General features: G+C 35.8%; 1 protein-coding gene across 2 annotated transcripts in view; it reads right to left on the bottom strand.

Annotated features, from left to right (window-relative positions):
• The window catches only part of PLCB1 (phospholipase C beta 1), a 682,255-nt gene that overhangs the window by 223,222 nt on the left and 441,148 nt on the right, over positions 1–17,885 (bottom strand). For both annotated transcript variants that reach the window (XM_082670207.1, XM_082670208.1), the window contains exon 4: positions 1,878–2,015. In XM_082670207.1, coding sequence (XP_082526333.1) covers positions 1,878–2,015 — 138 coding nt within the window. The remainder of the gene's footprint in view (positions 1–1,877; positions 2,016–17,885) is intronic.

Genomic DNA, 17,885 nt, shown 5'->3' on the forward strand with positions numbered 1-17,885 from the left:
GCTGACAACTAGAAGGGTGGAAATTAAGCTTTCAGAGTACATGGTGTTTGCAAATTTTAATCTTCTGGCTGAGCAATTTCAATGGAGGAAAAATATCCTATAGAATATCACAGTCTGGGAAGGCAAAACATATTCTGTATCTTCATTAATTATACTAAGCAAGTAGCTGCTGGAAAAACGTCTATAGATTCATTTCTGACAGGGAATACTACAGGGCTCAGTAATCAAAATCCCTAAAGACAATTAGTGAGCAGAAGCCCACAGCGAGGAGGAAATTAAAATGTTTTCAACTCAACCGCACAAAGGTTTAACGCAATATAAGATATGCAGATTGGTTTGTAATATAAAACTATATTCACTCACAGTAAAAGCCTCCCTGAAAGTCACTGTCATTTAGTGAATGCTTTTAACTGAGAGTTAATGAAAATCATGAATTGGTCATTTTTTTTAAGAAACTGAATATGACTGTATTTCAGGAATGATATTTTTGAAATATTTTAGAAATATTTAGTATTTGTTTATCTATATTCATCCATCCATCCAACCATACATACATATATTGAGAAGTGAAGTGTATACACTCAACAGAATACCAGCAGGTATCAGAATAAGAATGATTGCAAGGCAAGTACAATGCTGTCACACAGACAATGTTTCATTGAACAGAAGTCTCTCTCCAAGCATAAATTATACCATAGAAGTAAATGGGTGACTTGGTTCTTAAAGAGAGAAAATAGATGGGGTTTGTAACACAGTCTTGATGAGGAGTTTCTAAAGACCTCAATGTGTCAAAACTAGTTGGCATTTTATGTATTCCATTATAAGAATTGAAGTTGATGTTATGCAACTTTTGGAAATAAACCTCTACCGTAATCACTGAAGAATTAGAGGTCAGGTCAGATTATCTGGTGTAGCTCAAAAAAATGTCAGAGCACTGAGGCTTAAAAAATTATAGATCATAATGCTCAGGCAATGAACACCAGCATGACATGACCCCATAGTTCTGATCCATGATGTGAGAAGCTGTGTAAGGGCACAGACATGATCTGCAGACTTCAAAGTGTTCCTAGATTCATATTCTCAACTCTGGAAAGAAATTGTATGAAGGGTCAGGATCATCATTAGTATCTTATAAACTATAAACATGGAAAAAGAAACCTTTTCTTTCAATATGTTCATTTCAGTTCCCTTCTAATGGCAGCTGGACATTTTTAGAGAAAGCATCAAACTTGAGTCCAAGTTTCCCAGAAGTTCATAGCTTCTTGTTTGATATATCTTGCCTTTGTTCTAGTTATTTCTGTATGCATCTGAAAGGCCCACTATCTTAGTAAACTAGCAACTCCTTAATGGAGAGGGCGATGTCTAATTCATCTTTCTAGTCCATGGCTGAATAAATATTTATTATTATTTAAAATTGTTATTTAAAATTTTAAACTTTTCATTCTTTCCCATATTAATTGAGCAGCTACTATGTGCATAATCATGGGTTAAGTGTGCACATGGTAAAAGAAGTTAAATAGGTACTGAAATGTCTGCCCTCTAGGAGAGGGATGGAAAGAAGATGGTAAGGCTATAAGAGAAAATAGGTTGGGATAAGATGCTTAGGTGAAATGGAATGTGGTTTCATCTATATTTTCTTTTGCAAAGAAATTATATAAAAAGCCTTATTTTCTAATGTAAAATATCCATTATTCTAAGCCAATGCCATTACTTGGAAGTGTTTGAATTACACTTCTACTTGGCAGCAGAATGATTTTTAGATGGAATTTTAACACATGCTAAATATGACAAAAACTCAAAGTCTTTCATAGGAATCAGGACAATGTCATACGGATTCAGATCGAGGTGACAAGCTTCAGAAGTTTCAATCCACATACCTTGGCCACTTCTTCTTGGAAAGCCACGAGGTTCAAATGGGAGATGTTAACTAAGTCAGGCCCATACACCACTGTTATCATGCGATGTTCCAGGCGCCCGATGTTCCCCACATCCAGAAGTTCACGTAATTTGGGGTCCTGGATAATAATAAATGTTGAAATATTTAGTCTTAGCTAGAGATTTTAGAGCATAATATCAAAAGAATTAGAGTTAGAACGCCTTAAAAACAAAGTTGCCTTTTATTCTTTTTTTTAATTTTTAAATTTTTATTGAAGTATAGTTGATTGACAATCTTGTGTTAGTTTCAGGTGTACAGCAAAGTGATTTGGAGATATATACTTATCTTATATATATATATATATATATATATAAGTATATATACTTATATATAAGTATAAGTATATAAGTATATATACTTATACTTATATATATATATATTCTTTTTCAGATTCTTTTCCCTTATAGGTTATTACAAAAACTGAGTAGAGGTCCCCATGCTATGCAGTAGGTCCTTGTTCATCATCTATTTTATATGTAGTAGTGTGTATATGTTAATCTCAAACTCCTAAATTATCCCTCCCCCCTCCTTTCCTCTTTGGTAACCATAAGTGTGTTCTTTACATCTGTGGATCAATTTCTGTTTTGTAAATAAGTTCATTTGCATCACATTTTTAGATTCCATATATAAGCAATATCATATGATATTTGTCTTTCTCTGTCTGGCTTACTTCACTTAGTATGATAATCTCTAGGTAAAGTTTCCTTTTATTCTTACTAGAAACTGGTATGAGTTGAAGTCCTTCAACCCAGAAAGGCCCAGAGAGGTGAAATAACTTGCCCAAAGGTTGTGAAGAGAGAATTTCTGCATAAAGATTTATGATCCTCAGATCCTCATGGTATTTTTTAATATTATATTTATTTATTTATTTATTTGGTTGTGCTGGGTCTTAGTTGCAGCAGGTGGGCTCCTTAGTTGTGGCATGCATGTAGGATATAGTTCCCTGACTAGGGATAGAACCTGGGTCGTCTGCATTGGGAACGTGGAGTCTTAACCACTGCTCCACCAGGGAAGTCCCGATCCTCATGGTATTATGCTAAGTGAAATAAGTCAGAAAGAGAAGGACAAATACTGCATGATATCACTTATATATTATTTTTAAAAAGCTGAACTCATAGTAACAGAGATTAGAGTAGTGGTTACCAGAGACTGGAGGGTGGGAAAAATGGGGAGATGTTGGTCAGAGGGTATAAATTTACAGATATAAGATAAGTTCTGGGGATCTAATGTATAGCATGGTGATTATAGTTAATAATATTGTATTATATATTGGAAAAATGCTAGGGGAGTAGACCTTAAATGTTCTCACCACAAAAAAGAAATGATAATTATGTGAGGTGATGGAGGCATTAGCTAACAATCTGGTGGTAATCATTTTGCAATATATAAATGTAACAAATCAACATGCTGTGCACCTAAACTTACACAATATTGTGTGTTAATTATATCTCAATAAAGCTGGAAAAAAGACTTATGGTCCTAAGTCAAGAGCTCTTTCTGTCATACTGTCATTCAGTAACACATTTTTATGTGTCACAATTCTCCCTTTATTTCCTCCAATCATCCCATGAATCACATAGTGAAATGCAAAATCTCATCCTTCTCAATTCATGAACACATTGAAATGAAGAGGGTGGTTTGGCAGAATCAAAACACAACAATGCCACCTAGGGCTGGGGCAGAAACCTAGCTGAGGGTCACAGCATGGACTTTCTCCACACTGCACACTGACAGAGAGGACTGTTAAAGTGAGCCACATGGCGGCACCTGCCATGAATATGTTATTTCAGTTCTATCCTAAAAAAGTACTGGGATTTGGACATAGAGAAATTCTTCAGTCTTTTCAGAGCAAGTTGACTTCTTTGTGACATCATAAGTATGGATCCTTTGGAGATATAGTCCTGCTGGGCAAAGGAGGTTTCCAAACTTTCTGAATTCAAAACAAAATCTACATAGGGCTCCGCCATTTTGGCTGAATTTATTTTCCTTTCATACAGGCCTTGAAGAAGATAAGAGCTTCATGCAGAAAATTAGCATTAAATCAATCACTTAGCAAATTTTCAGCCAGCTTCTGAGCAAGGAATAAATTTACATTCTTATTTATTTAGCTAAATGCTGGGCCAACAGGGCTTAATGACTTAGGCTGGTTATTCTGATCTCCCTTCTGAGGTTTTTATATACAGCACCCTTATAAAGAAAAAGCAAACTTGAAAAAACCAAGAAAGAAACAACAAAACGTTTCCAGCTGAGTTATTTGATTTGGTGACATTAATTCTCTCTTTAGTTAATAAAACTTTCTCCTCTGTTTGGCCGAATGAAGAGAAACATTTTCAGGTAAGTTATGATGAGAGGAAATCCCATTTCAAAGCTGTGCCCAATATAATCAAAATTTCAACTTGACTAACAAGCTGAGAATTTATCAAGAACATCAGGCCTCCTTGAAAGATCAAATGCTATCACAAAAGTATCAATTTGCATGACCTAGAAAAGGAGAGGAACACAGTAAAAAAAATATTAAATAAACACTCATAGCAAAAAGGGAAATGTTTAACATTTTACCATTAATGAAAGATTAAAGGAGAATGTTCCGAAAGAATGGACTTTTTGTGAAGGCTAATTAAAGAATGATACCAGCTGTTCTGTGAAACAACTGCATCTCAGGTTTTGATCACCATTGAGGCAAGTTTCAAAGAGAAAATACATTTGATCAGTACTTAAAAATTTTTTTGTGTGTACTTAGAAGAGAAAAATAAACTTCAGAAACCACCTGAAACTTGTAATTATAAATCCCTAGTGTTAAATCAGTGATTACAAAGTCCACCAATATCTTCGGTTCTACAACATTTAATGGGACAATATTTGGAATTGAATGCATTCTATACTTTGTATCCTTTCTTTCCTTCCATTGACAGCCATGTGACTCACCCTCTGGCTCTTTTCTCTTTCAAGTATTTTCTCTTCCTTCTATACTACTTTGCTGCCTAATTCACATATCCATTAAAAATACTTTTGCCCACTTATTAATAGCTGATGGATTAAAGAGTGTCACCTCTCAGAACTTCAGGGACTAGGTGTGGGGCTCAGGGATTCATTTGAGTTTTCCTTGAGAAATAGGAACCCCGGGCAAGTACAGAGGACTGAGGGAAGGTGCCTAGAATAGAAGATAATTCTGGAAGAGGGATTCGAGGATTCATACTGTCCCTAACAATACTGTTAGGTACAGTCAACAGGAAGTTTTGGGAAAGATGACCAACTCTTTGTGGCAGTTCTGTTAAGTTTTCCCACTAATGGTTTAATGGTTACATATATATATATATATATATATATATATATATATATGGGATTGGAAAGATAATGCAGGCTGGCAAAATGATGATGATGACTGAATCTGAGGGGTAGGTATTTGAGGGTTCATTGTTATATATCTATCTACATCTGAGATAGTTAACATTTATACATCAATAATAAATTTTTAAAAAGTATTGAGCATGAACTGGAGGAGCAAGAAATTTTAGAAATAAAATTTAGAAATTCAAGAGAAACCACAATATTTTAAAGAGAAACCACAATATTTTAAAGTTATGTAGTTCTGAAAGCAAGCAGAGAAATCGTTTAAATATATAACAAGCAACTTTCTTACTAATACCTTTTCTTGGTGATGGATCATACTAATTTTTAAACTATATTTTACTTTCTTTTCCATCATTAATCATTTTATTTCTCTTTAAAATTGTACCTTTTCTTCATCTATTTCATTTTTAACAACACCAAACATGGTTATGTTAGAAATCTCTCTTAAGACATGACTTCACTTTTCTTTTTACCTGTACTGTTTTCTATTCTGAACACAACATCCCAAGCTGATGTGGTGGCTTCAAATCTCATTCCTCATTACTGAGCAGACTGTTATGTGAAGGGTATAGTTGGAAAAGGTATCTGTCCTTTCAAGTACCAAAAGTTGCCCTCAGTTGTTTTCAGCAAAGGAGACCCTCAGAGAATAGGCAAAAGGGGGAAATTATCTAGAAGAATAAACAGCAAAGGCACTCAGTGTTTGGAGAAACTTGTAAGTGGAAGGATTTAAAGTAAACATGTCTAGGGAGTTCCCTGACAGTCCAGTGGTTAGGACTCGGTGCTTTCACTGCCCGGGGTTCAATCTCTGGTTGGGAACTAAGATCCCGCAAGCCACGTGGGATGGCCAAAACAAAAACAAACAAAAAATTAAGTAAATATGTCTAAAAAATGGTTGTCTCTCGGGAATTGTTTCTCTGGTCTGGGGATATGGGTGGCTGCATTTCAAAAACAAACAAAATCAAAATATGTTGTAACAATAACAAAAACCTATAGACAGTTTGCATAAAAACCACCCTCTTCCCAAAATCTGTTCTACTAAGGAATCTTATTTCTGTTTCTCATTGATTGAACCTCCTGACCAGTTTTCAGAAAAGGATTTACCTACGTAGGTTACTACCAAGTTCAAACATATTTCTTGGTCCCTGCAATGATATAAATTCTTTGAAAATTTTACAAAGAAAACAAGCTATCCCCACAACTCTATAAAAATGTCCGATATCTCTGTTGCAGAACACTAAAGAATATAGCTCAGAAAAAAAAAAAAGAGGTGAGGTGAACTTGAAATTTCATAGTTTCACTAAGCTGGCACTCAGGCCTGCTTTCCCCAGAGAATCTCCTACATGTGTCTCCACAATTGGAATTAGCCAGACCAACTAAGAATCCTGGCAGCTATAATTTAAGTGTAATTTTAATGTTAAGTGAAGGATTATCTCTATTCATTCCCATAAGTGTTACAAAATAAAGACTGTCTGACTAAATAAGTTCATTTTCTCTTAATCATTAGGATTCGTGATTAAATTACTTCAGTTCTGCTGCAAAGAAAGCAAAGTTGCTCAGATTAATGATTCCCATTTCTAGGTAATAGGCAACTGAAGAAAGTCAAGACCCATCTACACCTGAGACACAGGTATGCATTATATAATTATAACATTTCATTCGACAAAATAGAAATTAATAAAAAGGATAATCACATGCTAAAAGATGATTTTTAAAAGAGTCAAATCCCAGTTTCAACCTTCATTCCTTAATATATATGACTTTCAAAGAAAAGCTATTTTATTTGTATGTCAGATATATGCAAAATAAAAAAAAAATCTTTCAAGACCTTAGATTTCATTTTGATACCAAAAACATTCTTGGTGCAGAAAATATACCTCACTCATTTTTCATTCCCATAAAATATATCTTTACTGGATGTTAGGCTTATTGAAGAATTTGCATATTAGGTTAATTTTATTCCCAGCACTTAATACAATATTTTTGATCTGAATTAAAATTATATAGATGTAACTTTAATCCATCATTCAGATAAAGAACCAGGTATATAAAAGTCTTTCTATTAACACTCAGTACAACAGTCAGAAATGAAAGAGATAGATTCCTTGTTAGATTAAAATGACATTAGCATGCTTATGCTTTATTTAAATCTGTTGTGAAAGAAAGATATAAACTTATGTCAAGGGTGGTTTTCCATCAAGGTTTTGAATTTAACATTTGCCTTTTGGAAAATAAAACATAGATGAACAAACCCCTTGGAATCAATACTTATTCTCACATCTCTCATTGCAAAAGTTTTGCTCTTTTTTATGAACGTCATGAGGAATGCTATTCTCTTCTTCAGGATATACCAGTAGTTTAGGCAGCTCACACAGCCAGCAAGCCTTTTCAGATAAAAGTTTCCACTTGCATGGATTTTTAACTCTGAAATGCGGTGCCATGAACATTCTCCTACACAGAAGGGAAGACTTGGAGGACGTTGTTTATCCATTTTTTCCTGTAAGTGAGGACGGGGGCGGCTTGAATAGTTTTCAGCTATTTCTTTAGATGGAGGAAATAGCAAAGTGAGAACAGACTGACTATGACAAAGAAAAGTGACTATGGGCAAATACTAGAAAGAAAAAGAGCAGTACAGTCCTTCATATCTCACAGAGGCATTATCATAACAAGATTATTTATACTTGTTTGGATAGAGTGGTGATGAAGTTGTATACACAGTCTTCACTGCACTCATGGGAGGCCTCCATGTACAAGTAAAAAAATCTATTGGAGGAGAAGAAAACATTTAGTTGGCCTGGCTATGCATCTCCATCCAAAATAAAGTGTCCTGAAGGTGCCAGACATGAGTTTATTGAGCTGAAAACTAACAGACTGTTCAAATCTAAAAGAAAAAAAATACTTTAGAAGAAATGTAAATGCAATCACCCTGAAAAATATTCCCCTTGATCATAGGCATATCTATGCAGCTAAAATTTTGTTTATCCTTGGGAATGGCTACAGAGGAGAGAGAGATAAATTCAAGGAAAATCTCCAACTAGCATTCTAGTGATTAACGTAAAATTTAACCGCTTGAGGTTTTCCTCCTTTCAGTGAACAATCTCAGGGTGTGGTTTTAACGTAGTTTCAGAGTTATGTAGTTTCAAAGAATGAAGAGAAAGAGGAAGTGGGTGCTGGAGGCATTCAGCCAGCTGACACTCAGAAGGAGAATAAAAAGAGGATTAAAATAAGCTGCCTGGATTCCTGGGAACAAGTAAGTCCCAGAATGTAGAGATGTCCAAGTGATACTTGTTAGAGCTGCACAAATGCTGTTATTTCAAGAAGTTGCATTATCTGAGCTAGGTTCCTAGGTCGCAGTACACATGCTCAAGGATGCTTGTCTTGATGCTTCAGAAACAGACCTGGGTCAATGATCTGGGGGCAAGTATTGATACATTACTTTGGAGGTGATCACAGGAAGTACAATGAGAGAGTAAGACAAGGAGGAAAGAAAGCCAATTGATAGCATGTTTACAGTATGTAGGATATAGAGCAGATTACCACTTTGGGCAACTGAGGCTCAATCCAACCAGCACAACCCTAAGACTGTGTGAACATACCCCCAAGGATCCTGGAAACTGGAGTACCGACCTGTCAACTCCCACCTCTTGTTGATGGAGCATCTCTCCTGGGAGGCCCACTCCCTTGCATTACGGCCAGAAAACATTCTCAGGACTATGTAGGAACTCTACAGGTGAACGCTGGGGTGGGCCAGTGGAATATGAGTGCACAGAAAATGTCTGTTACACTGTTGAAGGAATGACTGTAAGAAATAAAATTTGGTCCTGATATTGATTAATCTTCATGTATTCTATGGGATCTACATTTGAAGGAATTTCATTAGGGCAAATAGATTTAGATTCCTAACTGATCAGTTCTATAAAAAATAATAAATATAGCCACAGTAAGTTCTAATTAGTAATCGTTTGTCAAGCACCATCCTAGCTGTTCTATATTTTTCCCTCTGCTTCATCTGCAAACTAATGTTGAAAGGTAGCTATGTTTTTCTTCCCCTCAGTTTGCAAATGAGAACTCTGAGGTTTGGGGGTTGGTAAAGTAATTTGCCCAGTTTTGTAAAATGGGGGAAGGAAGATTTGCCACCGGGTACAGTGGATCATAAAGTCTAAGCCCTCTCTGTATCACATTGTGTTAAAAAGCGTAGCCAATTTGATGGAGCTGATATAAAAATAGTGCAAATATTTCAAATGGCAGAATAAACAAATAAATCAGCATCCATTCAAGTCATCTCCCTTAGTGATATTTTAGGCAGTTCCTAAAAATACAAAATAATCCGAATGTGAAATTAAAATAGGAAAGAAATATGGTCTAGTGGTACCACTTGTCTTGCTAGAAAAGAATGGAAGCCAAACAGCCAAGTTCAATCATCATTTGTACAGTAATCTTTACTGAAAGTCAAAGTGCATGAAATATATAGCAGTTTTTTTAAAAAAGTCAGTGGGAAAAGAAGTGAGCTTCCTCCTCCTCATGGAGTCAGTATTTGTCAAACTTAAAAATTCTAAAGTATAGATAGCTTGTCATTCATGTTTCAAACTCTCCCCAGGCCTTCTGTGACACATGCAACCACCTAACTCCCAGCAAAATTCATATACACCGTCATTTCCACTCCAGTGCATAAAAAGCCACATGTCCTGAGGGCTAGCGGTGTGTGCAAAGCAGGCAATTAGTCCGCATATGCTCCGTCCTGGTTAAAATCCCCCACAGAGCGGGTGACATGCATTACATTTTGGGGAGTGGGGTGGGTTGAGGGGGAGCGTGGTGCTTCTGGGTAAGTTTCATTATCATTGTTTCCAAGTTTTAGAATAATGAAGCCTGTTTGTTAAAAGAATGCAGATAATATTTGGGTAAGTTTCATTATCATTGTTTCCAAGTTTTAGAATAATGAAGCCTGTTTGTTAAAAGAATGCAGATAATATTTACTAAGTTCTCTCTGGTCCATGAGTCCTTTAATTGGTGAGATATTTTTTTTTTCCTATTTTGTTGTGGGATTTACCTCCTTATATGGTATTTGATACAATTAGAGGGCACCAAAGGGGCTTCTGAAACCTCAGAACAGAAGCGAAAATCAAGCATATTAAAAAAAGAAGGCCCAACAATTCCTCAACAATGACAAATACAAACAATGCTCCCTTTGCAGTTTCTGGAAAATCCACGTGCTTAGCGTAGATGCTAAGGACTTCTGACACTTTGAGGGAGACAGCAGAAATTGTATCCTGTCTATCTGACTCTGAGTTTCAGATGCGCCAATTAAAAGCAATGTAACCTCGTGAGTTTTCTTAATCCTTCTGACTCAGTTCCTCTGTTACCAGAATAAATGAATAATTATATGTTAAGTGCTCAGGGCAGCACATAACAAGCTGTGAGTATGTGAAAAATAAATCAATAGCCTGAAAATGAAAGACAATATAGGGGCATCTACTGAATAATTTAATTTCTTATGGACACCAGAACATGTTACTACAAATATATATATGTACATATATATACACACATATATATATTTACTTACTTTGTGACTTATCAAGCAAGACATATATTTGTATTTACATTTGTTATCTATTTATTATATTATATTTAAACACACACACTTTTCCTTTATATTTTCCTTAATTTGCTCTTCCATGGGAAGCATAATTTAAAGAGTGCTAAAAGACATTTCTAGAACTTTTATGTTTCTGGCTCCTGTGTTCAACTAGCTTTGAAAATTAGGCTATTTTTTTTCTCTGAGTTTCAGCTTAGTTTTTACTCAATATGGATGATAATAATGTCTTCTCACCTTAAAGCATTAGTGTGGTAATCAAAATTGAATCTGCAAACTGTACTGTGTCACGTATAAAGAAAGAATTCACATATTTTTGTGGTGACTGATGTAATTAATTTATTTTAAGTATGACATGAAAAATAGCAGTGAAAAATTGTCAGCTGTTTATCTTTTTCTTATTAAAATTATAAAAGGGATATAGGAGCTTAAAGGAAAGAAATTTTCCTGTCAATTTGCTATAGGTAACTAAAGGAGTTTGAAGTAAATAGATAAGTTATCTAGCAGTGTCTAAATATAGATATGAATGTGTGTCTACTAAAGGTTCTAAAAGTATTTCAAGATTAAATATTATTTGATTTTCACATTTATCTCTTTGTTTTATTTATATCTCTTTTATTTTCCGTTACTCTAGATAAATGAGTTAACTATATTCCATAATGAATAAAGATCAATAATGTATTATTCCTTCAGAAACACAGGTATTATAAAGCTCTTTATAATTCGAAGTCTGGAGGAGGTTTGATGTCTACTTTTATAAGAAATAACAAATAGCATCTAAATAAGCCCTGTCTTAAATATGCCTTTTTATGTGTGTGCTTCTCTTTGAAAGTAAGAAAATGTCTTCTAAAATTCTTTGCTATCCATCCATCAAAATAATCCAACATTACACATGAAGACCAAAGTTGTCATCTCAACTTTCCATGAGAAAACAATTATCCTGAGAGTTATCTGAATGTGTCTAGTCAGTAAAATCAGGCAGGTTAATAATATCCCCATGCCATTACGGTATCACCAAGATTGCTAGTACAATTCTAAACCGGAATGTAAAAAGAATTCAATGAGTTATGAAGCTCTCAAAATTTTACAAAAATTGTACAAAAAAACAAGTAAGTATTCCCAGGACGTTAGTAGCCAATTCTTTGCATTTTACTTGTCGACCTGCACTAATCAGTTTTGAAGTAATTTATTTTAACTTTGTTCTCAAATATCATTTATCCCTCTGTCACCTTTTCCCTCCTTCCCACTCAGTCATCTTTTCTCTCCCCTACCAAAGTATTCCCAGGGGGATTTGTAAAGCCTTTGGAAACTGGCAAACTACATATTTTTATATCATCTTAAGAAGACAACATTTGAGGCATGGACTGTTTTAGGATGAACTGTAATGTAACCCAGTTTCATATAAAGAGAAATCATCCTACTGTCAAGGATCAATTCAAATTATTCCACTTCTTGAGTTCTCCGATTCATTCAAATACTTGCTTTATGATTAATTCATAGCAAACACTGACTTAGGGACTCAAGAAACAGAGTAGTCTACAAAGTGGGAGTAAGAGGATTCAAGCACTTTCCTTTCTTTTCTTTTAACGATTCCCACTTGATACCTTCTTGCGAAATATACTGTAGAAGATATTGGAAGATTCGCTCAGAGTTTCACTTCAATCTAGTGATTTCCTAGCATTGTTGGCTAATTTCAACAATTAAGTACAAAAAATGGATTGCACTGAGCCATGAATAGGTTGCCTCTCATGGTATGCTGGTACATGTTTAAGGCTTTCAAAGGAAAAAATCCCAACAAAACCCAAAAACCCAAGCAAACAAACAACAAGAACAAAAACCCCCATATCCCTGAATTGTAGCACTTACCACTTTTCATGATGTAAATACTGTCACTATAGCCAATTTTAAACTACCCAAATAACATCATTGGATTCAGAAGTGGAAAGAGATGTACAGATGTGCTACAGATGTAGAACACTATCATATAATATTTCACTGTACAGATACAAGAGCTATAAATAGCCTGAAGATCATAGATAATCATAAAATATAACAAAATAAATAGAAAGTGATAAGTGTTGAGTATTTATTATCTATGTTTTTAATATAATTTATTTAGTGGCAAATTCATCTTATTTAATTTATAATAATGGCTGTGTTTAACAACCATTAGCACATTTACCAAAAATTTAACAATTGACTATCATGAACTGGTATGAGCTGGCTCCAGCTCGTCACTGGTTGTGTCCAGAGGTGGTCTATAAAAGTTAAAAGAGACTGCTATGTTTCTGGGAAATAGGGAAACGTGTCTGTTTGAACAGCATCACCCCAAATCTCTATAGGCATCAATTTATCTATTTTAGCTTCTTTCTGGTTTTCTTTCTGGTTGGAGATTGCTTCGCAATTGCTTTATTGTCACAGATTGCTCTCCTCGGGACTTATCTGACACATGTAAGAGGACCTCACTCTGGGTACTCCCCTAGAATGGTTCTGTTGGGTAGATCCCAGCTTCCTGGGCTCTAAACCTATAGGGCTGGGTCCTGGGCTCTCACCTTCAAATACAATTATAGTCCAACTCAAAGTGAAATGTAATAAGAGCATTTCACTCCAAAGTACAATGACTAGCATGGTTTTCTCCTCGTTAGAGAGTCTGGTTGTCTAGAGACACTCTGCTATTGACAGATGTTCCAAAGGCTCCTTTGTGGAAGAACATTTAGAGAGTTCCTAGTGTTTGTGGGCATCTGCCACAAGTTCTTTATTCATCCTGTGAACAAATGCTTATAAGTACCTGCTGTTTACCTGGCATGGTGCTGGCTGATGAAGCTACATTAGGGAAAGAAAACAGATACTATACACCCTGGTGATATTTATAATCTGGTTAGGACACAAGCATTAAATTAATCAAAGAGTCTCTAAATAAACAAGACAGAGCTTGTTATGATAAAATTAATGGAATAAGGGAGGGCTTCCTTAAAGGTGTATTAGGTGAACTAAAATTTGAAAAATGAGGAAGAGTCTTAAGCAGGTAAAGGAAGAGTAGTAAGAAGCCCTTCAGTCAGGGGAAACAGCATATGTAAATGCCTTGTGGGTGGAGGAAGACAATCAAGTAAGAGAAAGTTCAAAGCAAGAGAAAGTTCAAAGCGGGAAGGGAGTTTGCGTGAAATGAACCTGGGAGATAGGTAGGGAGCCAGACTATACTAAGAGGTATGGTCTGTGCTGCTTAGGGAGTTCTAAGCCTTTGAACAAAGGGAAGCCATTGAATAGGTTCAAGCAGAGGAAGAACACGGTGTGATTTGCTAGAACATAGAGGACAGATTGGAAGGGAGGCACTTGCGGCATTTCAGGGGCATCGTGGTGTAGCTGCACACATTTGAAAGACATGGAAGAGGCAAAACTAGCTTGACCTGATGTTAGATTGGGTATTGGGATTGAAGAGATGGAGGTATTAGCAGGTTCTGAACAACTGAGACGTGGTGTAGCCAAGAGACACAGGGATACCTGGAGAAGGAATAGGTTTGAGGGGAGTAGATGGTATGGTAATGAGTTGGGTTTTTAATACGCTAAGTCTGAGGTGCTTTGGAGACTATTCCTGTTTGTGGTTCATAAATCCAATTGTAAAAGCCTTATCTACCAGAGAATGGCTACAGAAACAGAGCCCCTGATTTCAGTTTTATTCTGGATAGAACTCTAAATACAGCAAAAACAACCTGAAGAGTAAGATGCCAAGTGGATTTGTTACACTTTCTCCTCTTACATGGATTTTGGGTCATTGTTCTTTAATCCCTCAAATATTTTTTTTCCTTTGATTCACATCATTAAAATCACTTTATATTTATCAAAATGTAGCCCCAGGAAGCTAAATGAAGTATGTACATTTAAAGAACAGCTTCTAAAGGACTTAAAGAGAGGTGATACATTTTGGATAAGTCTCCACAGAAGAAGATGTTAACAAAGATTTCTGTGCATTGTTACATTCAATAGTGGAAGTGGGTGATTGAATTATAAAGGTACTTCATCAAAAACACTGATTTCTAAGGCTATTATGTTCTATGAGGGTGGTTCTGAATAGTGATTTAGAACAAAAAAAGCATCTTTGAAGTGTGATATATTAGATGTTTATGTAACTATAACAAAAGAACTATAAATTTCATTATGAATTTGATTTCCCCAAATCCAAGTGATTTGCAAAACTCTTAAATATTTTAGTAATATTTTTAAGGCAACATATAAAACAAAAATCACTTAAGCACATAGGATGGAATTTTATTCAGCTTTTAAAAATCATGTTGATGGTGTAATATTAGGTATAAAAGCAACCCTAAGAACTTGTACACATGGCGTTAATTCGGTGCAACTATAAGTACAGAGAGCACTCAAAAGAAATATAACAAACTATTAGCAATGCTCATATCTACATTGTAAGATGCTATTTCTTTTTTCAGATGAAAATAACTTCTGAATATGAAGATGTGGCATACACTTATTAAAAAATTCAAGTAATTTAGAAAAGGATAATGAAATAAAATTAACTCTGAATTCTACCACCCAGAAGCAACCACTGAAAACATGTTGGAAAACATCTTTCTAGATCAGTGTTGCCTAATACAACTTTCTGTGTTGATGGCATTGTTCTGTATCTGTGCTGTCCAATATGGTAGCCATTAGCCACAAGTGCCTATAGAACACTTGATATATGTCTATTGCAATTGAGGAAGTTAATTTTTAATCTAATTTAATTTAATCTGATTTAAATTAATTTAAATTTAAATAATCATGTGAGGCCACTGGTTGGCAAGTTGACTGTGTAGTTCTAAACATTTCTCTAAAGGGAACCCTCCTGCACTGTTAATAGGAATGTAAAGTGATACAGCCATTATGGAGAACAGTATGGAGGTTCCTTAAGAAATTAAAAACAGAACTACCATATGACCCAGCAATACCACTACTGGGCATGCACTCTGAGAAAACCATAATTCAAAAAGATACATGTACCACAATGTTCATTGCAGTACTATTTACAATAGCCAGGACATGGAAGCAACCTAAATGTCCATTGACAGATGAATGGATAAAGAAGATGTGGCACATATATACAATGGAATATTACTCGGCCATAAAAAGGAACGAAATTGAGTTATTTGTTGTGAGATGGATGGACCTAGAGTCTGTCGTACAGAGTGGAGTAAGAAAGAGAAAAACAAATACTGTATGCTGGGCTTCCCTGGTGGCGCAGTGGTTGGGAGTCCGCCTGCCTATGCAGGGGACACGGGTTTGTGCCCCGGTCCGGGAGGATCCCACATGCCGCGGAGCGGCTGGGCCGTGGGCCATGGCCACTGAGCCTGCACGTCCGGAGCCTATGCTCCACAGTGGGAGAGGCCACAACAGTGAGAGGCCCGTGTACCGCAAAAAAAAAAAAAAAAAAACATATGCTAATGCATATATATGGACTCTAAAAAAATGGTACTGACGAACCTAGTGGCATGGCAGGAATAAAGACGCAGACATAGAGAACAGATTTGAGGACACAGTGGGGGAAGGGGAAGCTGGGACAGAGTGAGAGAGTAGCATTGACATATGTACACTACCAAATGTAAAATGGATGGCTCGTGGTAAGCTGCTGCATAGCACAGGGAGATCACCTCAATACTTTGTGATGACCTAGAGGGATGGGATAGGGAGGGTGGGAAGGATGCTCAAGAGGGAGGGCATATGGGGATATATGTATGCATACAGCTGATTCACCTTGTTGTACAGCAGAAACTAACACAACATTGTAAAGCAATTATACCCCAATAAAAATGTGAAAAAAATAAATATTTCTCTACTTAGACACATACCCAAATATCCAAATAATTGTATATAAATGGGACCAAACTACACATATTTATTTTTATCTTGGCCACTTAATATATTAATGAAATGTTTATATAAATACAGGTATGTATTGCCTTTTTAAACCGATCCTGCTGCCTCCCATTATATAGATGTATTACAATTTATTTAATATAACTTTCGTCATTGGACAGGTTTTTATTATAAACGATGCTTTAACAAACATCTTTGTATCTATGTAATCATCTACTTGACTGAAGATCTGTTTGAGATAAATTCCTAGGCAGGGAACTGCAGGGTCAAGGGTATCCATGTTTAACTTGTGATACATATTGCCAGATGCTCTCTAAAGAGTCTTTATTAGTTTACAGCCCCACAAATAGCAGATGAGGTCACAAACATGGGTTATTGGCAATTTTTTTCATTTTGGCAGTCTACTGGAAGAAAAATAGTATCTTTTTACTGTTTTTATTTGTTTTAAAAATTACTTGTGAGGGTACCTCTTTATTTATTGGCTATTCACATGCCTTTTATAGTATGAACTGTTTGTTCAGGATGTTACCCCTCTATTCTGGTGGGCTATTTCTCTGTTTCTTATTAATTTATAAGAAGCTTTTGCTTTTATTGACCCTTTGCCTGGCATATATGTTGTAATATTTTTTCTAAATCATTTGTCTTAAATTCTTGTCATGATGTATTTTCCCCCTACAGAAATTTAAAACAATTTTATATTCAAATCTATCAGTCTTTTTAATTATTTTCTGATTTATTGTCATGTGTGAAAGACTTTCCTTATCTTGACATTACAGAAATATTCAATTTATAAGCATTTATTTCTTCAATATCCTTTATGTAATTTGCAAATGTTTACAAGGACCATGCACTTTTTTTATTTTTTTTTTTATTTTATTTTTTTTGCGGTACGTGGGCCTCTCACCGCTGTGGCCTCTTCCGTCGCGGAGCACAGGCTCCGGACGCGCAGGCCCAGCGGCCACGGCTCACGGGCCCAGCCGCTCCGCGGCATGCGGGATCCTCCCAGACCGGGGCACGAACCCGCGTCCCCTGCATCGGCAGGCAGACTCTCAACCACTGCGCCACCAGGGAAGCCCAGGACCATGCACTTTTAATACATTATTGTAGTATCAAGAAAAATATAATGAGGAAAATGCTTTTTAA

Source organism: Grampus griseus, assembly GCF_964374135.1.
Source record: "Grampus griseus genome assembly, chromosome: 14".
Lineage (NCBI taxonomy): Eukaryota > Metazoa > Chordata > Mammalia > Artiodactyla > Delphinidae > Grampus > Grampus griseus.